The sequence below is a fragment of the Rhinolophus ferrumequinum genome, chromosome 10, assembly GCF_004115265.2.
Source record: "Rhinolophus ferrumequinum isolate MPI-CBG mRhiFer1 chromosome 10, mRhiFer1_v1.p, whole genome shotgun sequence".
Lineage (NCBI taxonomy): Eukaryota > Metazoa > Chordata > Mammalia > Chiroptera > Rhinolophidae > Rhinolophus > Rhinolophus ferrumequinum.
The window spans coordinates 84,130,159-84,157,597 of record NC_046293.1 but is presented as its reverse complement, the minus strand read 5'-3'; the positions used below and the strand labels follow the sequence as shown (position 1 = coordinate 84,157,597).

Here is a 27,439-nt window from a genome sequence, read left to right as displayed (position 1 = left end):
TTTGCCTTCCATGTATTAGCAGAAGTTGAGACACAACAGGCTGAAAGTTCTAGGAGTTCATGTACGGTTGCACTAAAAGCTTGTCAAATAGTGTGGTATAATCGTTACTAAACAGAAGTTATTAGAATACCAAATTAAGCATAATGTAGAGCCATTATGAAACATGATGGTAGGTAAGAGGTGGTTTTGAAGAAAGAACATAATACAGACTGGGAGCATTCATTCATTCAGAAGACAGTGCTGAGTACCAAATACCTCTGCAGCCTTGTGACGTGATTCTGATGTCCAGAGGCACATCCTCAGTACAACTGCCTTTGCTCATTTCAGGAATTTCTTATGGGGTCACTGCATTCATTCACATATGGCCCTGCCCTCACCCTGGCTCTGTGACCACAGCACATCTCTGTATCCCACATACAGCATGACTGTGTTTCATACCTTTTCCTGATTTTTTGTTCATACTCCTCCATTTGTTTTAGAATGCCTTTCTTTTACTTCTCACAAGTAATCGTCCGCTCATTCCAGTGACTGGTATACATTACATGTGTATGTATGTGTGTCTGTGTATTTTTTGTAAAGCATTAACTGTTGCCACAGGCAGAGTTGGGTACCTCTTCTCCTGTGTTTCTATAGTTCTTATACTTGTGTTGCGGCATTGTCTAGTAATGTATGTCTACGTATCGGCATTGCCAGTACTCAGTGAGCCTTGATTCTGCCACATAATGTACATAAATGATAAACGAGGACATGCTATTTGCATAGACCCCAATGAAGGAGCAGAATTGTTATTTATTTATTTTGAGTTTTTACATGTTCAGAGCACTTTATTGCTTAGCTCAGTCTTTCCCTGAGAAGGTTTGATAATCTGCAAGCTGTTAAAACTCTTCTGATATTTTCACCAAATTCTGTACTGCCGGGTTCATTAATAATTCATTAAATAAATATACAATGTAGGAAATAGTATGTTACAATTCTGTGTTAGTCATTAGGGAAACATAAATGAAAAGCTCCAGTGTGTTGTGTATTATAGTGGATGTAGAAACTTGACAAGCTAATGAGGCTAGTCCTAGAGATAAAAAGCAGTATATGCAAAGGTACAGAAATGTGAGGTACCATGCATGGTTCAGGGAAGCATAGGTGCATGTTGTATATGGAGAGTTAAGTGTCAAGAGATCATTGGGAGAATAGTCATGCAGGACTGTGTATGCCGTAACCATATTATAATTCTGGGATTATTTCTAAGATTTTTATGTTTTATGGCACTGTATATTAATTTTAGGCTTTTGCAAAAGTGTTAATCTTAAATTAGCAAGGAAATCTACTTCTCAACCATTATAAATACTCTGTGATAATTATGAGTTATATAGTATATTACCTTTTTCCTCAGTGATCAGAATCCTCTGGAGTAGGTTGGATTATTTTACTAATGGGATTATCTAGAGAGAGGGAGGATATGATGGCATATGTTCTCAACTCGTCCCCTAGATTAGAACGAATTTCTGAGATTAGAATTGTATACTAGAGCCATTAATTTTATTCAACCTAAAAGATGGTTGTAAGGGTTTTCTTCATATTTTATAAACTCCATGCTGAATAGATTGTGATGAACCTTGGTACAATACCAGAATTTGGGATCATACCATAAATTATAATTTACTTAATGGCATCATTAAGTGAATAAGACACTTGACCATATTTCATAATATACAAATTATTATTCTGTAATACTAAGTACAATTTTGAAACCTTTTTCTCTCTTTTTCTCCATATAGGGTTTCATATGTCCCCAGTGTATGAAGTCTCTTGGATCTGCTGATGAGCTTTTCAAACACTATGAGGCGGTTCATGATGCTGGTAATGATTCAAGTCATGGAGGAGAGGCTCTGAAGCGGTACAGTATAATAGTTTTGAACTGCAATGTTATTATGAATCTATGCAATATTGTTTAGTCATGAATAGTTTGTGAAAATAGTAGTATTTTTATATTATTTAATTTAAATCTGTCCTCGTTTAGCATGGCCTTCCTCCTTTTTGGTTATAATCTGTTTTGTCCTTGACCAGCAACTATCTGTGCCAGCATCTACAATATGGTCCAGAAGTTATGTTTTTAATGAAGATTGTGAGTTATCATAAGGTTGACTTATATTTAGTATACTCTGTTTAATAAAGAATGATATGCTTTGTTTAGAAGATTTTATAGTGAGTTTTTTAAATAATTCAGTCAAGAATTAAGATTTAACAGTTATTTAAAAATTTTTCTTTTATAATCACCAATATACCACGAAGCGCACATACACATTCTGCTTCTTGGCAATTTTGTCTGATCATTTTAAGAATTAAATTAAACTGAAATACAGTTACTTAGAACAGCATACAACAATATAACTTTGCTTTGCTTTTGTAATTGGTGAGAACCCCTGTTATGACATTCTGAGCTAAAGTATGAGGTAAGGTGCCTTGGGGTTTTAAGGGAAGGAAGGTCATTCACAGGATTTTACTATTCGTAAAATTTTTTTCATGCTTTACTTAAAAAAAAAAAGTCTGTTGGTTAATCTACTATAATACAAAGAACAGCATATAAAGATAAAAACATTGTGATCACATAACTGTAGTGTTTATGTGTGAGTTAATAATTTTGGGTACAATCTTTTCGGCATGTGTTAAGAAATAGATATGAAATATGTACTAAAAGCACATTATAAATGTTTTTATATTTAATACCAATGTAACAATTGCTTTTTCAGCTATGAATTAGATGGTGCCCAATATATGAACTTTCAGTATAAAGTCATCCACAGTGTATCCTTGTTTTTGCTTCTTAACTTTTCATTTAATGTTTAACTTACCAAGGCCTTGCTTTTGCCTTGCCATTATCCTGAAACTGCTTCTTCAAAGACCAAGAGTAACCTGGATTATTTTCAGTTCTTATTGTGTGGGAGGAAGAAATTTTCTTTTACCCTCCTAGGTTCTTTCTTTGGTCTAATAATTAAGTCAACATGAGACAGATTGACAGGAGAAAACTAAAATACAAATATGCAGTCACTAACCATGATTGGTTAAGAGACCAGGTTGTTAATTAAAGAACATTAACTATTAATTCTCTCCCCACCCACCATATGTATTTAGAGATGATATAACCCTACTTAGACAAGAGGTCCAAGACCTGCAGGCTTCACTTAAGGTAAGGAGAAAAACAATTTGTTTATTTTCAGTGTTTCAGGTAATATATTTTCTGAACTTTGCTAATTAAAAATCTTTTTTTTTCCCCTTTAGGAAGAAAAATGGTACTCAGAAGAATTAAAGAAAGAATTAGAAAAATTTCAAGGGCTGCAGCATCAAGTAATTGTTTTTAGATTCTTGAATTGTGTTTATTAGTTGTTTATTTTCATTGTTGAAAACTAAGCATAACAATGTTTTTTGTAAGCAGGTGGCCTGATATAAATAACTTACTAATTTTTTTCCTGTGTTGAATAGCCTACAATGTATATATCCTTTGTAATTCTAATGAAGGCAAAAAAATATATGTAACTTCTTAAAGGTGCTCCATTAAAAATCAGTTACCTGTGGATTGTTTTTGGTACCAGGTTACATTATTTTATTCTAACAATGTATGTAAATAGTTAAAAAATATAGATTCAAACAATAGAGAAACTCTTCAAAGCATTCGTGGTTGTGATGAGTTGGAAATGACTAAAATTTGTAGGGAAAGAACATTATTAACTATTACGAACTATTATAATGGAAGTTGTTTGAAAACATGGGAGAACTGTTTTATTAATAATGTTAGGTTTTAAAAAACAGAATAAAGAACGTGTGCATACACAGAGATATATATATACATATATATACATATATATAAGTTTGTATATATATACATATATACACACACATGTGTATACACACACACACACACACACACACACACAATGACTTTACATAGAAATAATACATAGGAAAAACCAAGAAAACCACTGTGGTAACCAAAATGGTTATGTCTGAGTGAGATTCTTTTGATATCTTAGATTCTTTTTAGTTTAGTATCTTTTCTAACCGCATATTTTAACTGATTTTGATTTTTGTTCTAAAAAAGTCTTTTTGCCTTTTAGTTTTTTCACCAAAAATTGTCCTTTGGACTAGAAAAGACAAAAACAAGTAAATGGATAACAAGCTAAGAGTCTTATTACTGCTTAGCTTCTATAACTGGGTTTGCATTAAAGAGGTTTTTAGTAATTTAAAATGCTTATAGATCATGTACTCATTTGTTACATAGATGTTATTAACAACCAGTCACACATGGGCTGAATTATCTTCTGTACCTGAAGACAGAGAGGGAGTTGCTCACTACATTTGAGATGACTATTTCACATTTAATAAACATATTCTCCACAGTGCAAGGTGTAAATTGATTTGTTAGGAGATTTACATTTGGGAGAAAGTGTGTTTGAAATATTGATGATTCTTAGCAATCAGTGTGTCCAAATCCAGTGTATAGGAAAATAGTCAGATATACTATGAGATACTTTATTAAACTCCAGGAGATATGTATAATTCTTTAGAATATGAACATAATGATGAGACAGTATGTTATTTTGTTCCTAATACATGTTATGAATTAAACCTTATGGAATGTGTTCTTTATTTCTGCTTCTTTTAATGATGATTTATAGTCATGAATTAAAAATTTGTTCTCTTAAAGCCAAATTCTTTACTAGTGATGGTTCCATGCCATATTTATCTTATGTAAATTTTCAAATATTATAGGATTAAATCTTGCCTGCTGATTTAAGTATTTGCTTTAGAATCTGTATTTATAATTACAATTTATATTTATTACTGAATTTATAAAATACCATCTATTGCAAGATACAGTAATTTGTTATATGTTAACACAAAAAACATTCTTAGAACCAGTAAACTGCTGTTAAATTACTATGCCAGTCTGCCTAGTATTACCTTAGAGACCTGGAAGAATGTGAGTAGGGCAAAATTCAATTTTCATCAAAACCTTGCTACTTATCTGATAGAATGTAGCTTTCAGAGATTTTGTTGACATTGGCAATTATGACAGTATTGTCTTTTCCTCTTAATGCATTTGTTTATGTCTTTTTCTCATGGAGGAATCTAAACCTGATGGATTGGTGGTTGATTCATCAGCAGGTAACTTAAAGAGATTTTTTTTTTTTCGTTTTTCTTTTTCTTCTTTCTTATCCTTTTTTACTTTTTCTTTTTTTCTTAAGCCTGGTATATGAATTTTGTTTTGTGGTTATACTTTATGGCTCTAAAATAGCAAACACTCAGATACAAGGTTTACAGTTCTTGTTATCTGTGAAGTTCATAATCTAATCATCTTATTAAAATCTTAGTGTTTTCTTAGTTCATTATATTCTAAAGTTATGAATAAACTTCTGGAATATTGAATTAATATCATTGTTTAATGAAAAATTAAATCTATATCAAAGAGTGATGTACTCTTTTTCTCTTGAAATAAGATGATGAAACTAGCATCTTTGTAACTGACTTCAACTGGAAGAATGCTCAATGAGTAATCAAAATTATATTTTGAGGTTAATTTCCCTCTGAATATGTTTTCTTAATGAGAATGAAATATTAGGAATTGATGGCATATTTTAATTGATTATTTATTTTATTAAACCATTTCTAATTTCATTTCATATTATTTAACACATTTTATCAGAGAAGCAGAATATATTTTTTGGTCAGTTGACAGATATAATAAGAAAATAACTGAAATATGAAATAAAAATAATTTGTAAACAAATATGTATAGACTATTGGAGTGTGATGCTAAATATTCCTTTCATTTGTTTTAATGTTTGTAAATTATGACTTGCACCTTAAATGAAGCAGAAATGCTTAATTCTTGAAAGGTGAAGATACTCTCCTTGTAATTGGTGATAGACATGTTAATCAATATGTCTTTACTACAGTGATTATGATTTAAGTAATAACAATTTAGCAAATGTAATTAACATTGTGTTTGAATAAACACTATATACTTTTTTGTAGAACTACAGTCTTTAGAACAACAGTTAGAAGAAGCCCAAACAGAAAATTTTAATATTAAGCAAATGAAAGACTTATTTGAACAGAAAGCAGCCCAACTTGCCACTGAAATTGCAGGTATATTGAACTTTTTAGCTAATACATCGGTCTCATTACCTTTTTGCCATTTTATATCCTAGAAATAAACATTGTATATTAATGATAAAGCATTTGTTATAGACTATGGTGGTGATTACTAGAATTTAATAATGGAATTGATATATAAATTATTTTGTTTGTCCTCCCACCACCTTCCTTCAAAGGACTGATTTTTCTCTGTAGAATTCTTGAATTTTAGAGAAGATAAATTTTCTTTGGGGACATCTTAAAGGTTAACAAGTAACAGTTTGAAGATGTTAAATCAGACAGCATAGATTTAACATTTGTTTATACTATCAGTTACATATATTATTTTTTAACTGTGCTTTAGGTAAAATATTACATGTGACTAAGTATATACTAAAATGGTATTTAGTATATTTATATAGACAAAAACATTTGATTATTTTAAGTTCTTTATTTAATGCAATCAGAAATATACTTTTATTGTATATGTTTATGGTTATCTAAGAAATGTGACTTTGAATTAAGTTATATACAGATATGCACTACCATGTACAGGAATTTATAAAACTGTTCTTTCCTAGAGTTAATGTCATGAAACTAATACATATATAACTATCTTTAATTAGATATAAAGTCAAAATATGATGAAGAAAGGAGTCTTCGAGAAGCTGTTGAACAAAAAGTGACACATCTGACAGAGGAATTAAACAATGAAGCAACTACAATTCAAGATCTGACGACTGAACTGGTAATTTACAAACCATTTTATTAGCGTTTCTAAATTAAAAATGAAATACACGGTCTGATGAAAATTTTTTTGAAGTATAGCTTGAGAAAAATGAAAGGAATAAATTCTCTACAGTTCTACCACATTTGCATATACTGTGTATAATTTTTTAAATCAAAATGGAATTTTATGATACATAATTTATTACCTTAACATTTTTGTTGTTTCTATCTTAGTATCATCTGTCTTTTCAGTAGTTTCCACATCTGCATCTCTGATCCTGATCTTCCCTTGCACTTCAGTTTTTTTAAATCCACCGACTTTTAGGATACTTCTGATTGCATTTCTAGCTTTCATTTCAAATTCAACAAGTATAACAACAAGTCATTATATTTCCTCCGTAACTGTATTTTTGTTATTGGTACTGTACATGTTCAACACTCTCCCCAGGCTTAACAACCTTGGATTTGTCCTTAACTCCTTTCTGCCCTATATTTAGCACTCAATAAATACATAAATAAATGAATCATCTGCATTCAACCTGCAACAAATCTAATTATGCTTATATCAGCTCCTCCTTCATTTTTCTCACCAGTTTCCTAGGATAGAAAATGAAGGAATGTGCCATTTATCAACTGATTGTTATGACCGATGGGTGTAGTTTGTGAAGGAAAGGAAATTATATAAAGCACTAACCATAACTGTGAATGTGCTATTTTGCACCTTGAGTGGTAATACTATTAAATATGATCTAGAGTGGGAAGAAAACAGGGAGAAAAGAGAGGGTTTTGGGTGGGGGAGAAATTAGTGTTTGATGTTTGGAGTTCAATAATTGGTATTAAAGATTGTTTTTATTTTTATTTCTTTGTAGTGAAACCATTTAAAAATGTGTATTATTTTAGTTTTTCACTGTAATTTTTAATTACCATCTCTTGCTTCACAGCTGCAGAGACCTGGTATAGAAGATGTTGCTGTGTTAAAGAAAGAACTAGTCCAAGTTCAGACACTAATGGATAACATGACCTTGGAACGTGAGAGAGAATCTGAAAAACTAAAAGATGAGTGCAAAAAGTTGCAAGCAGATTATGCTAACTCAGAGGTAATGAAGTTCAGTGTACTTAAATGTGATTGGTATTAACTTGTTTATACTGTTGAGAGAAGCCAGGATTTGAGATTTTTCTGAGTGCCCTATCAAAAGAGTATTTGCTTTGAGTAGTGTTTGTATATTGTCAATATGGTCTGAGAGTCTTTTTTATCTTTGCTTTATGTAGAGAAGAGTGTTTGCATAAAAGAGTATTCTTCTATTTAATAAACGATGGATATTGTGTAGAGATGATGTTTAAAGTTAAATGTGCTCCAGGTTAGTCAGTAAGTGGTAATTACGTTTATTTCAATTATGTGTAGGGGTAAAAGAAGCATCTCTTGTGAGAGCCACGATTCCTGCCAGGTGGTGTAAGCATGCCTATGTCTTCATAAGTCAGCCATTCCATTGAGTTGACGTTTGTTTTCCTGTAATTTACATGCACTGGTTCCAGTTCTCCTCAGGAATTACATAGAATAAATTGTTCTTCTTTTCCACATGAGATATTTGAAGACCGCTCATATTTACTGAGTTTTTTCTCTTTCAGGATAAACATTCTCTGTTCCTTTCACCATTTCTCACATGACATAACTGACCTGTAAATCTCTTATATAATTATGGCAGCATATGACAGACAAGCTCTAGGACATGTAATAAATATATTTGCATAAAAATGCTAGCCTTCATCCTTTGTACTGTATGATAGGAGATATTGTTATGACTACCATTATTTGTTCTTAAGCTCCCTTATGTGGTGTGGATCTCTGTTTTTCATATTTCCAGTTTAAAAAGTAAAGTTATAGTGACCTTTCAATTTGCTTTTAAGCTGGTGATCTAAAAGCCACTCTATTCATGTTTAGTAATATATTAATGAACTATGGCGTATAAATATTATCGATAATCCATGTCATCCTTGTTTCACTTCTTCGTATGTCTTATCAATGGGGGAATGGTGAAAGTTTATGGGTATAACATGCATAACATGGGAGACTTTATGATGCTTAACACTTCAGTCTTTAAAGTTTATGAATTTTAGGTCCAGATTTCCCAAAAGTGATCTTTGTAGCCCAAAAACACCTATCCCACGATTTTTCAAATAATTTGAGGGAGTTCACGAAGTTACTGAAGACTGTTAAAAGCTCCCAATGTATAATCAAGGAGAGGCTGATTCAAAGAAGTCTCATGAGGAAATATCCCATTTAGATAGTCCCATTTAGATAACTTGAACCTGGGTGAATCCAGTCATTTACTTATGTCCTTCAATAAGAATTACTTTTGATTAAATCTGCCTGCTAGCATTTCTCAAATTAAAAAAATATATATACTCTTTTGATTAAAAAATTCCTTTAATGTTTTTTGAAATTTGAAAACAAGTAACAATAGGGTGATTAAAACTGAATCAGAGTAATGGTAGTTTTGGAATATGTTTATTTTAAAGTGCAATCCTCTCTGACCTTTTCCGGTTGAGCATTTTATGGAGTTATACTTGTTATACAAGTAGAATTTTTTGAAGAGAAGAAATTTATATATTTACTTGTATTTTGGGAAAAATATATGTGGGAAGATATTTTTGAGTAATTTTTTTATTTAAAAATTACTCTAAGTTTAATATGGAAGATTTTTGTAAATTTATATTCTTATTGATGTAGATTAAAATATTTTTACATGTAATGAGAAGAGGTCATTTAAGATGAAAAAGATAACTAGAGTTATAAAAGATTTGAAGTGAAAGGATTTAGCATCTTCCCACATTGTCCTTCTGTCATCAGGGGTGATTGTAGGAAACAATGACTTTTTTTCCTCTAGAAAAGATCTTTCTAGGAAAGAAGAAAAACGGTTTAGAAATCTATTCTTTGCATCTTAACTTCTTTCAAGTATTCATAAAATTTATCTTTTTAATGTTTTAAATAAAGGTTTAAATATAAATAAAATGTTTATATAAATGTTTATATAAAATGTTTATATAAAATGTTTATATAAAAAATATAAATAAAAGGTTTAAATATAAATAAAAGGTTTAAATATAAATAAAATGTTTAAATAAAGGGATTTATTCTTGCTGAATAATTGGTGATTTAATATTTCCTTATGTTTTTAGTAAAGCATGGATAACATTTACTCCCTACTTAGTTAATTAATAGATTTATATAGTCATTGAAACTTCAGATTGTGTTGAAATATTTTGAACAACTTTAGGAAATCATAGCATAAGAGTCAGAGTAATATTATTAGAAATAAACTCTAACCTTTTGAGCACCACTAGTTTTGGATACTATTCTATGCATTTTAAATATGTGGTCACACTTGTTTTTTTTAGCCCTGTGAGTTAAGAACTATATTGAGTTTGTTTTATATGCAAGGAATCTGAGACTCAATGAGGTTAAAATAACTTGTTCAAGGTCGTGTACCTAATATACAGAAGCTAGGATTATCCAAAGCTGTGTTCTTTCTGTATCATATTATCTCCCATTTTAGTTGACCTGATGATTTGTAAATTTGTGCTATTAATCTTGACATACTTATTATTACTTTTTATATCTTGCCGTATTGTATGTTGTAATATTTATGAGTTTAGCTTAAAGTAACTTCTGATTTATCTCATACCATTTTTATATGTAAAAAAATTACTGTCTAAGTGCTCCATCTCATTTATTGTTTATGACTCCATTTGTTTTTAGCGTCTGCTTACTCTTTAAATAGATGGCAAGTATTTTATTAATTTATTAATATTCAATTCTATTTATTCTCAGTTAAGTGTGTTGGTAAATTATAGCACTTAAAAAATTAACAGAAAAAGAGTTTATTTTATATATTACTACTTTACTGAACCTAAATATTAGCATTAGAAACAAACCACACTAAAAGGAATTTAAGAAGCTAAAAAATGCAATGGTTTATTTGGTATTTCTTGTTGAGGCTGAAGATACATAATCTGGTGTACATTGTTAAATATGTCCTTATGTTTTATTACTTTCATTAAATATATACCTTAGGAATTCATTGACAGGTTTTTTTAGGGGGTGTCTAGATATTTTAGAAGGCATATAGAAAAATAACTCATTCTCAAGCATTTCAAAGAACTTTATAAATACTAATTAGCTATTTTATAGATCAGAAATTAGGGATTTAAAGCTTAAACAGTATTATTTCTAAAAATCTATATTATTGAAAATATCAAAGTTGTAATCAACTTATATTTAGTATGGTCTTTGATGGAAATTTTTTTAAAGAATTTTATTTGTATTCCAAATAAACTCATTTGAATCCCAGTTTTAAAAGCTAAACTGTTGATGAAGAAGATATGGAATAAGTATTATACTCAGCATAGTTGTTAAAGAGAATACTTCAGTGTGTTTTAAAAGTATGCTGATATCAAGAGATCAGATTTAACGCTATGTTTTGACATTTTTATTGTGTGTTCAATGTGTACTTTTGTCAGTCTTGTTTTCCACCTTTCATCCATCATTTTATTTTTTTTTCTGCTTTCTTATGGAGGTGCTTAAACTTGAGGTAATGTGTTTTTGGAAGGCTTTTAATATTAGTCATACTTTTAATGTAGTACCTTTATCATCAAATGACAATATTGTGTATTAAGACAATCTCAGAAATTCGGAGATATGCTCATTTTTATTTTTATTAATCAAACAAATTTCCAACCATCTTTAAATGATTATTTACTAAAACTAGTAGAATATTAGGACAATAATTATAATTCTATACTACTAGCAGGATGTTTGCTCGAAATATCTTTCCTTAATTATTTTGTGATTTAAAGTCTTTTAGTAAAGTTCAATGTTGAATTCAATAACATGGCTTCAAGGAATACAAACTATTTATAGGGTCTGATACACAGTTTCCATGGCAACAGATATATTAACTCCTTGGAGATAGAATCACTCATTCCTTTAGTGAGTATCTTTTGAGTGCCAAAGTGTCAGCAGACATTTTTGATGTGGGGAATATAACAGTGAATAAGACAGAGTGCCTGCTCTCATAAAGCTTATATTCCTTTGTGGAAGCTGAACAGTATATAAGTAAACCAAATCATGATAGAAAGTCAGTTAATGCTGAGTGCTATAAAGAAAAATAAAGCAGGGGATGCAGTAGTGGAGCAGGCAGTAAGGTGGGTCCATTATAGATAGAATGATCAGGGAAGGTCTCCTCAAGGAGGGTATGTGGGAGAAGAATGAAAGAAGCAGGCATCAGACTGAAGAATTGGGAGCTGGAGAGGCCGTGCAGGCCAGTACTAAAGCCTTCAAGGCACAGAGGAGCTTGGCCTGCTAGAGAGGGAGGAAGGGGAGTGTGGCCAGAGCAGAGAGCCCTCTTTGTTTGAATTTCACCATGAATGGGAGTGTATTGATTTCATTTGAAATTTTGTCTCTCTTTAATCTTTATTTTCCCCCCAAATATTAACACCATGCTTGATCATTGTAAAAGATTCATAGTGTACAATAGAGAAAGTGAAAGTTTCTGTAATTCACTGCCCTCCCTCCCCTTCTCCATAATTAAAATGTTCCTTTTGGTGTGTGCTCTTCATTTTAAATGCTTGCTTTTTTCTTTTTAAAAAACTCTAGTTTTGAAAAATATATATACTTAGTGTACAGTTGGTAAATTATACACCTAATGTTCAGTTATTTAGGTGTTAACATTGTAAAATCATTTATAAGAATATATCTAAAAACTATAAAATATAACAACTATTTTTGGATATATTTTCTTTATATTTTTCTTGGTTTCTTCTACATGTTGGAATTTATCAGCACGGTAGATACTAGAGAGATGTTATACCTGGCTTAATACATCTGATGAATTTTAATGTGGGATCATGGTCTTTTAATGAAATATACTCATAATTTGCATTTTGTTTATATATTTTATTAAATTTATTGGAGTGACATTGGTTAATAAAATTAAATAGGTTTCAAGAGTACAATTCTAACTTATACTGTTATTTATTTCTGTTTATTGTGTGCTAAATCCTTTGACAAGATATTTATAAGTAGGGATTTCAATATGATAACTTATTTTCTTTTGTAATAAGTTGTCATTTGTGCTATATGATTAACACATAGTAATTTAAAATAGCTAAATTATTCCTAATATTTCTATTATCATCCTTAATGCTACTAACAGAAAATGATTCTGAGATTCCAAGTTGTTTGAAATAGCAATATGAAATAAACTCCCAGTACCTATATCCATATCAAGGTTACATGATCAGTTCAAGACAGAAGGTATTAGGATATGCCTTTAACTTGAAGACAGTTAAAGGCATAGAATCACTCATTCCTTTAGTGAATATTTAAACATGAATATTTAAACATTTCCTTCTTTGAATTATGTGTATACATATATGTGTATATAATATATGTATATGTATCAGTTGTTATATATTTTATTGAAACATCCTATATAAGGTGTAACTATATAGTAATGTAACAAAAAGCCTTTCAGTGTATCAGAACTGGTTCATTTACATGAATGTTTTCCTTAAAAGGTCAGGCTATGAACATAACTCAGACATGCTGCCATTTCTAAAAACATTTTTGAAACCTCTTTGAATTGACTTTAAACCAGTTTGGAAAATATTCAAAAAGCTAGCTAGTTTCATTAATTTATGGTTATTAAAATAAAATAAAAGAAGCCCAAGTGTTTGATCATTCAATTCAATCACTTACCTTGTTTATATAGGTGGTTTCCAAAACTTAAAACCAAAGCCACTGTAAATGGATGAAGATATACCAGCAATGAAAATCCTTTAAAAATAAAAACAAAAAACGAAAAAGTGCCACACATTCTGGAAGTCTTTCCAAAAGAGGAGTAGCAAAAGATCTCTTTGTATTACTGTCACAATAAATTAGTAGCCTTCTAAGTTTTCTTCCTTGAAGATGAAAGTACTTATTTATAATATATGATAACTGCTGTTTATTAAGACAATTTAAAAAAATTTGTCTTATTCAAGGTATAAAGTTTATTTACTAATAAAGAGTATAGACAGTGAAAATAATTGTATCTTTAGGAATGTGAAAAATAAAAAATAAATCCAATAAGCAACATTAGAAATACAAAGTTCTTTTATTAATGTCACTTCCAGGAAACTATACTTCAAAAGCAGTGCTTAGTCTTTCTCTCTAGCATTGAAGCTTTCAAATATAGGAAGATTGTATTTTCAAGATCTTTGCTTACCTTTTTCTAATATTACTTTCAAATGATCAAACTATTGTCTTAATAATAGATGTTAATTTTCATTAAAAATATGCTTTAAAGCTAATTCATGTCCAGCTATTATACCTGATCATAGAGTGACCCAGCTTAATGAAACTAGTATATATAACTTCCATTTGGTAACTTCTTTGGGCAAATACTTTCCATTACACCAAAAAGATGATTTACCACCTTTCAAAGGTGATTCTGTGTTGTACGTTTGCATTTAACATGCTTTTAAAAGAAAAAGGAAAGGCTATGCTCTAGAAATTGGTACAAAGTGTAGACATAACTTGCATATCCTCTTTAAATTCAAGAGGATTAAAGTAGAGTTTCAAAGTCAATAAATTCAACTTTGCAGTTTGATGCTTACTTCAGGCACATAAAGTAGGATGTCAACTTTTCATTTCATGTATTATTAAATAAATGAAGTTGTGCATTTTGGATAAATTTTAAAAATTATTTTTTTAGCCCAAAAGATGTGAGATAGCAGGATAAAGAACCAAGTTGAAACTTCTGAGGATTATATCAATTTAACAACAACAGTGACAAAACTCTATGTAATCTTAAAACCTTTGGATGCTTCCTTTTCCTTTTTCATTTTAGTTTGCTCTAATTTTTTTCTTTAGGCCACGATAAGCCAGCTAAGGAGTGAACTTGCCAAAGGCCCCCAGGAAGTTGCTGTGTATGTGCAGGAACTACAAAATCTTCAAAGTTCAGTTAATGAATTAACACAGAAAAATCAGGTGAGAATTTAAAAACTGCATATAGTGGTAAATTGATTTTATGTATCTTAAATTTTAATCTCGTCGGTTATTTACATATGGGCATAGTATAATGTAACTTATTCTGTATTGTTTTTTGGTGTTAAGTGGTTTCACATTGCTATGCAACCAATCTCCAGACCTCTTCATTTTGCAAAGCGAAACTCCATACTCTTGAAACAAATCCACATTCACTGCCACTTCCTGCATCACCATTCTACTTTCAATATCTATGAACTCAGTATTTTAAGTAACTTATAAAGTGGAGTCATATAGTATTTCTCTTTTTGTGCCTGGCTTATTTCACATAGCATAATGTCCTCAAGGTTCTTCCATGTTGTAAATGTCAGAATTTCCTTTTTTTTTTAAGCTGAATAATATTCTATAATGTGTATATGTCATATTATCTATTCATCTGTAGATGGATAATTGGATTGCTTCCATTTTATGGCTATTATGAATAGTGCTTCTATGAACATGGGTACCCAAATATCTCTTGGAGACTCTGCTTTCAGTTCTTTTGGGTAGATACACAGAAGCAGAATTGCTGGATGATAGGGTAATTCTGTTTTCAATTTTTTAAGAAAATCATGATGAATAGTGCGCAAGGATTCCACAATTTCTCCACATTTTTGCCAACATTTGTTAGTGTGTGTGCGTGTGCGTGTGTGTGTGTGTGTATGTGTATGCACATGTTTATAATCACCATCCTAACGAGTGTAAGGTGGTGTCTCATCATGGTTGACTTGCATTTCCCTAATAGTTAGAAGGTTGAGCCTCATTTCCTGTGTTTGTTGGCCACGTAATTTTAATTGGGTTGTTTTGTTGTTATTGTTGTTGTTGAATTGTAGGAGTTCTTTATATGTTTGGGATTTTAACCCCTTATTAGATATATGATTTGCAAATATTTTCTCTCATTCCTTAGGTTGTATTTTCACTCTGTTGTGTCTTTTTGTTAAGGAATAACACTCCTGTGTGTCTCCTCTACTCTCAGTAAATACTCTGACACCAGATATGTGGGTGTTCACACCTCAACAATTCTGTGACACCAGCTGGGTGTCCTACAATCTACCTGCATTCTGAGACTATTAACATGGAGATAGCATCAGATCCCACAGATTAAGGGTTCAGCCCCACCAGACTGCAGCACCCCCCACTCAGACACCAACTAGAAGCCGGGTTTGTCACCTATAATTTTGACCAACTGGCTATAAACGGGGGGTCCCCACAGCCTCCTCTTAGGGTTCAACCAATGTGCTAGAAGGACTCACAGAAGCCAGGAAAACATTTATTCACTAGATTACTGGTTTATTATAAAAGACTGAACTAAACAACAGTCAGATGGAAGAGATACATAAGGCAAGATCTGTGGGAAAGGGCATGGAATTTTCATGCTCTCTCTGTGTTCTCTCCATGTGCTCACCAACCCAAAATCTCTCCAAACCCTGTCCTTTTGGGGTTTTATAGAGGCTTCATTACGTAGGCATAATTGATTCACTCATTGGCCGTTGGTGATTAATTCAGCCTCCCGCCCCTCTCCCCTACCTGAGGGTATGAGTGTGGGGTTGAAAATTCCAACCCTTTAATCACAGTTGATTCCCCTGGCAACCAGTAACCCATCCGGAGGGACTTTCTTGAAAAAAAAAGAAAAAGAAAAATCACCTCATTAACATAAACTCATAGGTGTTTGAAAGGGATTTGTGATGAATAACAAAAGACATCTTTACTGCTGTCATCACATAGAAAATTCTAAGGGTTTTAGGAGTCTATTCCAGAAATGAGGATGAAGACCAAATGTATATTTCTTATTACAAATCACAATTTCAAACCTTTGATACACGGAAGTTTTTAATTTGATGTAATTCAATTTTTTACTTTTGTTGACTGTGCTTTGGTTTCTTATCCCAGAAATCATTGCCAAATTCAATGTCATGAAGCTTTGTTTTGATTAGTGTAGCTTTTAATACGTTTTGAAATCAGGAAGTGTGAGACCTCCAACTTTGTTCTTTATTTTGTGTTTTGTAATGTTAATATTTCCCACCTTGTTTCATTATAGATGAACAACAGATAATACATAGTTTGGGGGCAAGGAAAGTAATGGTATTGGTACTTTTTCCCCATGTCTTTACTTTTTTGGTGGTGAGCGAATAACGAGTTATTAAACCCTTATATTCAAAGGTATGGTAAATTTCATTGGCTTTGCTTTAGTAACTTGAACCTAATATTTTGGTGAAATATAACAAGGGAAAATCAAGAAAGAAAAGAACATGGCAGGAGGGAGAAAAAGAGGACTGACTCCATAAAAGAAGCCATAGGCGTGAGTCTGCAGGAGTTGAGCAGGGCTGTTGAGGACAGGACATTGTGGACATCACTCATTTATAGGGCTGCCAGGAGTAGACTCTGACTCAACTGCAGGCAACACACACAGAACTGACTGTAAATATTAAGCATCTTGCCAACAGCCAGGTGAACTATAGCTTGGAAGCAGATCCTCCCGCTCTTTTCAAGTTTTCAGAGACTGTATTTGTGGCTCACAGTTTACTACCCCCACCTCAGGAGAGACCCTGAAATGGAACCACCCAGCTAAGCTGCTTCTGGATTCCAGACTTCACAAACTGTGTGAAATAATAGGTACAATTCTAAGTTGCTAAGTTTTGGGGTAATTTGTTGCTTGTGCCTTGGCCAACAATTCTTAAACTTCTTGATCTCAGGACTGCTTTACATTCTCAAAATTGTTATGTACCTGAAAGAGCTTTTATTTTGGGGCTTGTATCTATGGATACTTATCATATTTGACATAAAATTTTAAATATTATTTTAAAAATATTAACAGTTAAGTATTAACATAATACTATTTCTTATTTTTAAAAAAATGACTATATTTTCCAAAACAAAGAATAGTGGTGATGGTTTACATTTTTGCAAACTTCTTAATGTCTAGCTTACTACGGGACAGATGGATTCTCAATCTGCTTTTATATTTTATTTTATGATGTTGAAATATATGAAGAAAATTCAGTCTTATACAGATATGTAGTTGGAAAAGGGATGGATATCTTAATAGCCCTTTTAGATAATTGTAGCTATTTTTGTTGTTGTTACTACACTGAAACTAGATAGGTACTTTCACAAAAGTTACAGTGTAGAATCTGAAACCATATCAGTATAGTTTTTGTACTTTGTAACATTAAATTTCATTCCTCTATTTTGCTTTTTGAGTGTGTATTTCCTATGCTAGATTTTGTAACATCATGAATTAGTCATTTGGAAAATATTTGTTCACTGAGTTATGTAAACCCTTCAAATATTGACACATTTCATTGTATAAAAACAGTCACATTTTTCGATATCACTATCAATCTCAGAATAGGCTTAAATGACAAGCTCAGGGTGGTGGATACAAGTGTTCCAAAATTCTAAGCTTCATTTGAAAGCTTTAATATGATCACTGACAGCAAATACAATCAGTTCTGTTCTTTGAAGTGATAGATTCTCTTTTCCCCATGTCTGAATAATCAGTTTGTCTTTCGTTCTTTTCAGTAAAAATGGTGTTTCATGAAAAAAAGCATCTAGCTCAGTTTATAATTCAAATATATAAATGCTTTTCCATGTGACAGATTATTTGGAATGTAGCAGCAGTGATCCATATGTACTTCCTATTTTTTCACACAGTTTTTCTGTTTCCTTGCTATTACAAATATTGTAGCTATGAATATTCACATAGAAATCTCATGCATTTGTGCAAGAATATCTCTGTTCTATACTCCTAGGTAAGTGAAATTTCTGGGTTGTACGCTACACATATGTTCACATTTACTAGGTGACCCCTCAAACTATTTTCCAAAGTAATTATATCAGTTTACCAGAGTTGGTGGTGTATCTCTTCGAAACTGACCAGGATGTGTACATGCAGTGGATGTTTATGATCAGTGTAACTTACTATGTACTTTTGAAATATTAAACTAGTAATAAAGGACATGATTTGAATTTGATAACCTGAGATGGATGGTCAGGTAATGGAGCACACACCTATATACCATACACATTGTTAAAGGAAGTACTGTGCTATTTTTTGAATAATACATGGAATCATGGTGGTTTAGTGTGGTAAAATTAGAATGTTTTTGATTAGGGAATAGGATCTTCACTAATCCTAATAATTCTTATATAAGACTTCACAATTGTTTTTCAAAGTAGTTTCCTATTTAGGATGTGTTCACCAGTTAGAGAAGCACAGAGGTGCCTCTACCTTTTCTTACCATCCTTGCTGTCTCCTGCATCCCTCCTCACCCCATGTCCTTGGCAAACCATAATTGTTGACAGTGGTGATATCCAAGTATTTTGACTGGAAATCTCTGTATATGGTCTTTTGAAGGTTATTACATAAAATGCCTTGAGCAGCGTTAGTGGATCTTAGGCAGCATCCAGGTAGATGGGTAACACTGTAATATGTAATGAATGGAAAAAATAATTGTTTTTGTGCTAATGTCAAAATTTTCAGCGTTAAACCAGTGTTTTGTAACTACTGACTTTGAACTCTTCAAAACAAAAGGGGAATATTGAAGAAACTTCATTTTTTAGCTTTTATAAGAATCATATTCTGACGTTCAAGCAAAATTCTGCAGCTCAAATTAATTAACTATTTACATATAAATTCTGAGCCAAATCATATGCTTATTTAAGGTACTAATACAATATAGGTGATTGTAAGATTGTAAGGTATTTTCGAGTTGTAAGCTTGTAAGGTATTTTCTGAGTCTCACTTCTCACCCTTTTCCATCCTTCACTGCTCTCCCCTTTCCGTCAGTCCTAGTATTGCAGTGCTCATAGGCCGCAGTGAGGGCCAGATGTGGCAAGAGTTATATTGTTTTGAATTACCACTGTATTGCAAAGTGGTATATTGATCTGAACTCTATAGTACAGTGGTCAAAGGTGTGTTTAAATCTCAGCTTTGCCACTGACTGGCTGTGACACTCAACCTCACAAAGTCTGTTTCCTCTTCTGCTAAGAAGTGCCAATATGCCCCGTTTGCCTCTGGGGATTGATATGAGGATTAAAGAAATTAATAGATGTTAAAGTGCTCAGATTTAGTTACTGGCACTTAGTAAGCACTTCAGTAAATATTTGTTTTCGTTTTTGTTTGGTAAGTGTTATGATACAGGGTTGGGTCAGAACCAAGGTGGAAGTTTTCCTAACTTATTGCCTAGTAACTCAGGAAAGGCTTTTGTGGAAGACATAGATTTTTAGCTTACTCTTTAAGGATTCCAAAGAGCATTTCACATGGCAGAGGGGTTAATGACATTCATTTTGAGAGCTAGAAATACAGAACGCATGGGAATATATAAAAACACAAAATTCGAGACGTTGGAGAGCTACAAGTAGTTCAGTTTGTTGATTCTCACCAAGCTGTTTGGAGAAACAAATGGGATGAGACCCTGAAACCACTTTGTAAGCTATCAAGCATTAAAAAAAATGCAATTTTTTTGCATTCATTCTCATTATCTGTGCAAGTAACAAGTGAATAATGGAGCTTAATACAGGGAAATTGACTCTAAGAAAATATATTGAGAGAAGAGGTGGTGAAGAAAAATCAAAAGAGGACTGGACATTTGGAAGGAAAGAATTTTTCCTATGCAAATAATAATAATGTTATGAGTTAGGCTGAATATACATTTTATAATTTAAACTTGAATAGGATATATTTTGGGGAGCACAAATTGACTCATTGAGTGTCTAAATTGTGTTGTGAAAAATGTGTTGGACTTAGAATAATCATATGTGACTTTACCAGTTGGCCAAGTCATATTGAGGTCTTTCAACTGTAGCTTCCTCGTCTGCACGATGGGGATGATAATGTCTAACTCACATTTTGTTGTAAGGACCAGTATGGAGGGAAACTGAAATTATTATTTTCTTTAATGGATTCTACTGTACTTTAAAAAATCAATCTTTAAAATTCATGTATTCACTATACTATTTTGTTCAGATTCCATTGGATGACCATAATAAGAATGAAAAGTTTACAGTGCTAAATATAGTTAGCCTTTTGCATGGAAAAATTATATGAGTGGATTAGTTTCTTTTAACAAGAAAAAAGTTGTTTAGGTTTTAAAGATATTTTAAAGAAAATTTAATTATCTCCCATCTGTGCAATAAAGCAGGTAGATTTTGATTAATTTTTTAGGACAAGTGTATTTTAAACAGTCAATGGTTTTTATGTTTTTGCTTTTTAAAGAGTGAAGCTGTCTAAGGGGTGATTTATGTAACAGAACTAGCAGGATTACTTGATCACTTTATAAGTAAGCCTCTGGGGAAGAAGACTCATTAACTCATTACTAGCTGTAATTTTTGTAGAGTGTTTTAAAATTATATCTTGCCCAAGTTTTCAGTATTTGTGAGCACGGTTGCATTCATTAAATTCAGTAACTTAGAATTTTATTTAAAAAGATGCAGCACATTTATAGATCAATGAATAGACTTAATTTAGCTTATAAATTCTAAAATAAATGTTTTTTTCTTAAAAGAGAAAATGTGAGATTATATCAGGAAAGATTTGGAGTTAGTAACTAGTAACGCAAAGAAATGTTTATAAAAAGAGAATTTTCCTAACATATAGTTTGACTTAAATGTATTATTTTTGCTCTAGTCTTTTTGCTCTATGTCTTTCTTTAAATTTTTTATTTCTGTTGGTCAAAGCATACATATCTTGGCTAATTTTGCTGCAAACTTCTGGTTGCTCTTCTTATCTCTAAGTTTTCTCTCATCTTGTCTCTCATGTATACTTATATCATCTTTTTTAGCACTGCTTTTTCTACAATATATTCCTACTTGATAATTTACATTACTGTACTTTTTCTAAGACAAGTTACGGCTACCTTTCCCTCTTTAGTACCTAGATTTATTATTTTCCTTGAGGTAATAGTGTTTGATGTTTCTCCACATACAACTTGTTTGTCCATTCCTTTGTGTCTTTTTGTATAGAGCAGATAGCACGAGTCATGTATACCTATTATTTAACTCCACTCACCACTTAACCAAGCTCAAACTTTATTTTCAGGTGATTGTAACTTACTAGTTAGTCCCACCTGACTTTGTTCATTTTATTTTATTTTTTTAAATTACACTTTGAAGAAATTTGACAGTTTTTGTATTAATCTATTTTTGCTTGCACATTATGTTTTAACTTTCTTAGAAAAGTTCTTTTTTTTTTTTTTTGTATGTGTGTGTTTCATTTAGATTATAGTCTGTTTAAAGGCCAGAGGCTTTGATTGCCCTCTACTATTTCTGCATTATCCCCTTCTAGCACCCTGCATATAAAAAGTGAGTATGTCCATGGATTGACTCACCAGGCTTCATATCCCAGCTGCCTTTCTTACACATTTAAGTCAAAATTCTGATTCATATGTGTAAAGATGTTGACTTAAAATGGTCAATGTTAATTGTAACAACTCCACTTTGGCATTTGATTAGGCTGGGTGATTCAGATCTTTGATTGGAGGTATCATTTTTATATTTTGTACTTGATCGTATTGAGTAAAATAAAAACTATAAAGCAGGTAAGTGATATTTTTAGATCACTATTTTTACATACTTAGAAATAAATTGGAATTAGTCTTAAACTTATGACTCCTAAAAATGGTTTTTATCAAGAAGAGAGAAAACAAAACGAAAACAAGGAATGAGTAGGATCAGGCATGCTAGTGCAGTGACTGGTATTGCTACGCTAAAGCTCTTACTAACTGTGAAAGAAAGCCAGATTTCAAAGCCAGAAATCAGAATTGCCATAGTATGTTGTTATTCAAAATAATTTTTGATGATAGAAGGCTAGTTTTAATTTTAACTCAATTGAGAGCATACAAATATTCTTACCCTAAGGAATCTAGTAGATTTTAGGGTTTACACTTTAAGTCAAAATGTTGTTGATAATTCTTAAATTATATTAAAACTTTAGTTAAGTGGACCAATAATCATAATTTAGTATGTAATAATTCTTCTTGGCCAGAGTATTTTCACTGTTTTCATATTATAATATTGACTAAAACATTTAGTAGGAGATGGTACTTCTTTAAAATTGTTTGGATAATTAAAAATATTAGAAAAGGAAATAAATTGTTAAATTGATATTTCAGAACTTGACTGAAAAGTTGCTGAAGAAAGAACTCGACTACACTCAGTTAGAAGATAAACATAATGAAGAATGTTTGAGTAAAAAGAATATACAAGCAAGCCTTCATCAAAAAGACCTAGATTATCAACAGCTTCAGTCAAGATTATCTACATCTGAAACCTCACTGCAGAGAATACAGGCAGAATTATGTGAAAAGGGAGAAGCTACTCAAAAGCTCAAAGAAGAATTATCAGAAGTAGAGACCAAGTACCAGCATCTCAAGGCAGAGTTTAAACAGCTACAGCAGCAGAGGGAAGAAAAGGAGCAGCATGGACTACAACTCCAAAGTGAAGTTCATCAAGTAAGAGATGTTTTACTTATTTGAATGGCTCCAATCATTTCTTCTTAGTGTGTTTGATGGTTATTTGGTCTTAATATAGTTTATTAAAAAATTACCATTTAAAAATTAACTTTTAATTTTCACAACTATAGTATTGAGTCAGACCTCATTTCCTTTCATTTCAGCTTCCCTTAAGAGGAGAAAAAAAAAAGACAGTATCTATCAGAGTATTGTTGTGAAGTGTTTATGAATTCGTACATTTCATTGCTTAGTATGTGGTAGCTATTCAGCAGGTTTTAGCTTTTGTATTTAATTCAAATTGTTGACAATTCTTTAACTTAAAGATTCTTTTCCTTTTTCTTTTTTTGTTACTGAATTTTCAAAATACAATAATTGTTAAACCAATAATATAAAAATTAGATATTTTAAAAGAAGAAAACATATTAGTCCTAACAAGTATTTTTATTAGAAAATAATGTCTATCAGATGAAGTTTAATGCAAGTTTTGACTTTGCCATTAATTTAATTTTTGAATTATGTATTCTAATTATTTCTTTTAGATAACACTAATAATTGGTTGAAAAATGGAAATTTGGGGAAGAATAAAGTCCTCCCACTTTTTTGATAGTGTTCAACTATTTTCACTTAAATGGCAGTGACGCTTGCTTTTGTAGCATCAATTCTTCTGTCTTCTTGGCCTGAGATAGTCTTCCTATTCCTCTTCTTGATAAATACTAATTATTTCACGTCACTTTTCTACAAATCTTTTTCTGAACAATGCCACTTCTAACCCTCCCCCTCCCAAAAGATGGCTCAACTGTGTACATATCTTGACTCTTTTACTTACCACAGTATAGTTGTATTACCATAGATGTTTCTTCACTAGACTCTGAACTCTCTGGGCGCAAAGACCATGATTTACTAATTTTTCTATCCTCACTACCTGGCACATTGTTTGTTAATCAGCAAATGTTTTAGTGAGTAAGTAAGTGAATGAATAAATGCAGGCATTCATAATGGAAGAAAACTGAGGCTTGGGGATATCAGTGAATAAAATCACTTAGATATTTGGCTTTCAGTTCAGATAAACAAACCGGGCATTTATGGTTTGTACACGACACTGTGCCTTATTGTTAGGAGATACAGAAGTGAAAAAGAACGCAGTACCTACCTTTAATAGTTGTGCATATCTCATTGAGGATAAGGTAAGTGCCTATCCTATACCAAAGAATGTGAGAAATACAATACAATAATTCCATATACACACACTACGAGAATTTAGAAGAGTTCCTCTCCCACATGGTACTTCATATTGTGTAATTATTTTATCCACTTATGTGATCAGGAAAAGCTTTGTGTGAGAGAAAGGTGATGCTTGAAATTGCGACATTGGATAGTTTTAGGCAAGGAACACTTTGAAGGCAGGAGGGTCTTCCAGGCAGAAGGAATAGCGTGAGTAAACTAGTGGCAAGCAAGTATTACAGGACCCAGGAAGGGACACTGATTTGCTCTTAGGATAGTATGTGTATAGGAGCGGACTATTGTGACTGGAAAGAGCATTTGGGACTTTATTACATAGGGTCTGGAATAGCAGGCTGAGGAATTCGGGCTGCATTTGGTTGTCAGTGGGTGGAGGGAGGGCCATCAGGAATTTCTGAGCACCTACTCGAACACACATTTTTATATGAAGCCTTGAATATGTGATGATTTGGTTGTCACGGTTCTGTACAAAATAAAGAGGTCATAGTGAAGACCTTGAAGTGATGCCATTTAGCTTCTTTCTTTCAGCGTAGTGTCTGGATTCCACCATCAAAGTATGTCTCAAGTCTGTCTACCTCCTTTCATCTGGACTGCTCCCACCCTTCCCTTAAGCCATGGTCACTGATGACCTGGGCTACTGTGTTAGCCCTCCTACAAGTTTCCCTTCTTCTAGTGACCTCCTTCATCTGTTCTCCATAAAGAAGACAGGCAGACATTTTTAAAACATGAAGGATATTACTTTCTTCCTCTCCTTAACACTGTTTAAAGTGGTTTTGCATTACATTTTGAACCGAAACCAAATGACTTAATTTGGTGTGTAAGCCTCTGTGTGGAGTATGGTCCACACTATGTCTGCAAACTCCTTTATGCTACTGCGGTGAGGCCTTGTTGGTCTCCTTTCAGGTCCTCAGACACTCCAGTGTTTCAGGTGCTTTCCTGCCTTAGGGCCTCTGCCTGTGTTTATTCCTTCTCGGTGTGCTCTTGACTTCAGGTCTTCACAAGGCTGGCTTAGGTGCCATTTCCTCAACAAAGCCTCCCAGGACCACTCTGTTTAAATAGTTTGTTCCTTATATTCTGGAAGCTTCTTTTTTTTTTTCTTCTTTATAACGCGTTGTACTGTATATTAGTTTTTTGTTTCCTTCCATATTGTCTACAATCCCCATTGGACTGTGAGCTCCTTAATGTGAGGAATTTGTTTTATTCTATATTCTCTCAGCCTCTATACTCAGGGCTTTCAGTAAATATTTGTTGCAAGAATGGAAGTGAACCTCACCTTAAACCTTTTCTCAATATCCTTAGAGCATATAGGCATGAACTGGGTTTGTTTTGCTCTCCACTGTATCATACTCAGCATCCATTTCAGTGCCGATAAAATTACATAGCTGGCAATTGTCAACAAAGGACTTGAAAACAAAGTATCATATATGCTTCATATTTGTGTTCATGAGCACTTTGAAAATAGCCACACATGTGCAGATGATGATTTGTTTTGTAATTAAAAAATTAGATGTCATCAATTTAACTTTTAAAAATCATCTAACATGCCATCTTGAATAGCTCAGTGGTTTATCAGTGTGGATTTAGGGACCAGCTTCCTGAGTTCTAATTCTGTGGTCTACAAACTGTGTGGTCTTATGCAAGTTATCTATTGTGTCTCACTTTGCTCACCTATAAAATGAAGATAATAATGGAACGTTCTTCACAGGGTTATTATAAGTATTAAATTAGTTAATATTTGTGAAGCATGTAAAATATGGCCTGGAGCATAGTAAACATTAGGAATATAATGAATAAAGAGTTATGAAAATAAGTTTGCAAAACTGAATTTATTAAAGAACATTTGCATATACACATATATCTGAAATTACAACTTTAAGGTTGACCATTTTATTAATAACTCCAGTGTGTATTATTTTTATTTTTAACTTCTTTTTCTTTAACATATTTACTCAAAAATGGTATTGGCTTCATTGTATAAGTGATTTTGGTCTGCTTACATCCTTGGGCACCTTTAATTTGAGATTCATTTCTTTATTAAAGTTCAGAGATTTATCAGGAATCATACAGTAATGTCTGACAAAGTTATAAAAAATACATATCTTTTTTTCGCACTCTCTTTAGTAAATCTTCACTTTGGAGCAATAGTTATCTTTAATTTTGTTGTTCTCAACTCTGTACAACAGAATCACCTGGGGAGATTTAAAAAATTACCGAGATCAAGGCCTCTCCCATGATAGAGTTGCATCAGAATCTCTGGCCTGTGCCTGGGCATTGGTACATTTAAACGTCTCCCTTGTGATTGTACTGTGTGCAGTTGAGATTGAAAACTGCTTCTCTTTAAAGTGTTGCCTTTCGGCACATGATTTCTGAATTCTCCTGAATCTAAATATCATCTGATTCTTGTTATGAAAACATGGATTTCTCGATTTCAGCTCAAATGTACTCAGTCTAACTTGTAGGGGAGAAGTCTGATTATCTGTGTATTAACAATGATACCAGGAGATTCCTATCCAGCAAGCTTAGGGACTAGACATGGGTGATGCCTGTTTGGAAGAGATCCAGCACTTAGATGCTGGAAATATAAGTTTACTTTGAAGGCCTACTTTGCTTGCATATACCAGGATTGGGCCTAATTGTTTCCGTGAGAAGGAAAAGGTTGGGGTAGTTATTATAGTGCCAGTTCACTGCATTTTTAGATGAATAAAAAGGAGACAGATGTCAGGGTGCTGGCTAAGGACAAGGATAAAATAAATACATTTTCTTTAACTGTTACTACCTCCTGTTTTAGTTAGATGGAAGCATATTTCAATTTAGAAATTAACTTTTT

General features: G+C 32.3%; 1 protein-coding gene across 1 annotated transcript in view; it reads left to right on the top strand.

Annotated features, from left to right (window-relative positions):
- EEA1 (early endosome antigen 1) overlaps positions 1-27,439 on the top strand; it is a 105,126-nt gene that overhangs the window by 34,480 nt on the left and 43,207 nt on the right. Inside the window, exons 4-12 of the mRNA XM_033118210.1 lie at positions 1,773-1,891; positions 3,127-3,181; positions 3,274-3,339; positions 5,118-5,157; positions 6,028-6,141; positions 6,756-6,877; positions 7,800-7,955; positions 14,771-14,887; positions 23,035-23,373. Of these exons, the coding sequence (XP_032974101.1) occupies positions 1,773-1,891; positions 3,127-3,181; positions 3,274-3,339; positions 5,118-5,157; positions 6,028-6,141; positions 6,756-6,877; positions 7,800-7,955; positions 14,771-14,887; positions 23,035-23,373 (1,128 nt within the window). The remainder of the gene's footprint in view (positions 1-1,772; positions 1,892-3,126; positions 3,182-3,273; positions 3,340-5,117; positions 5,158-6,027; positions 6,142-6,755; positions 6,878-7,799; positions 7,956-14,770; positions 14,888-23,034; positions 23,374-27,439) is intronic.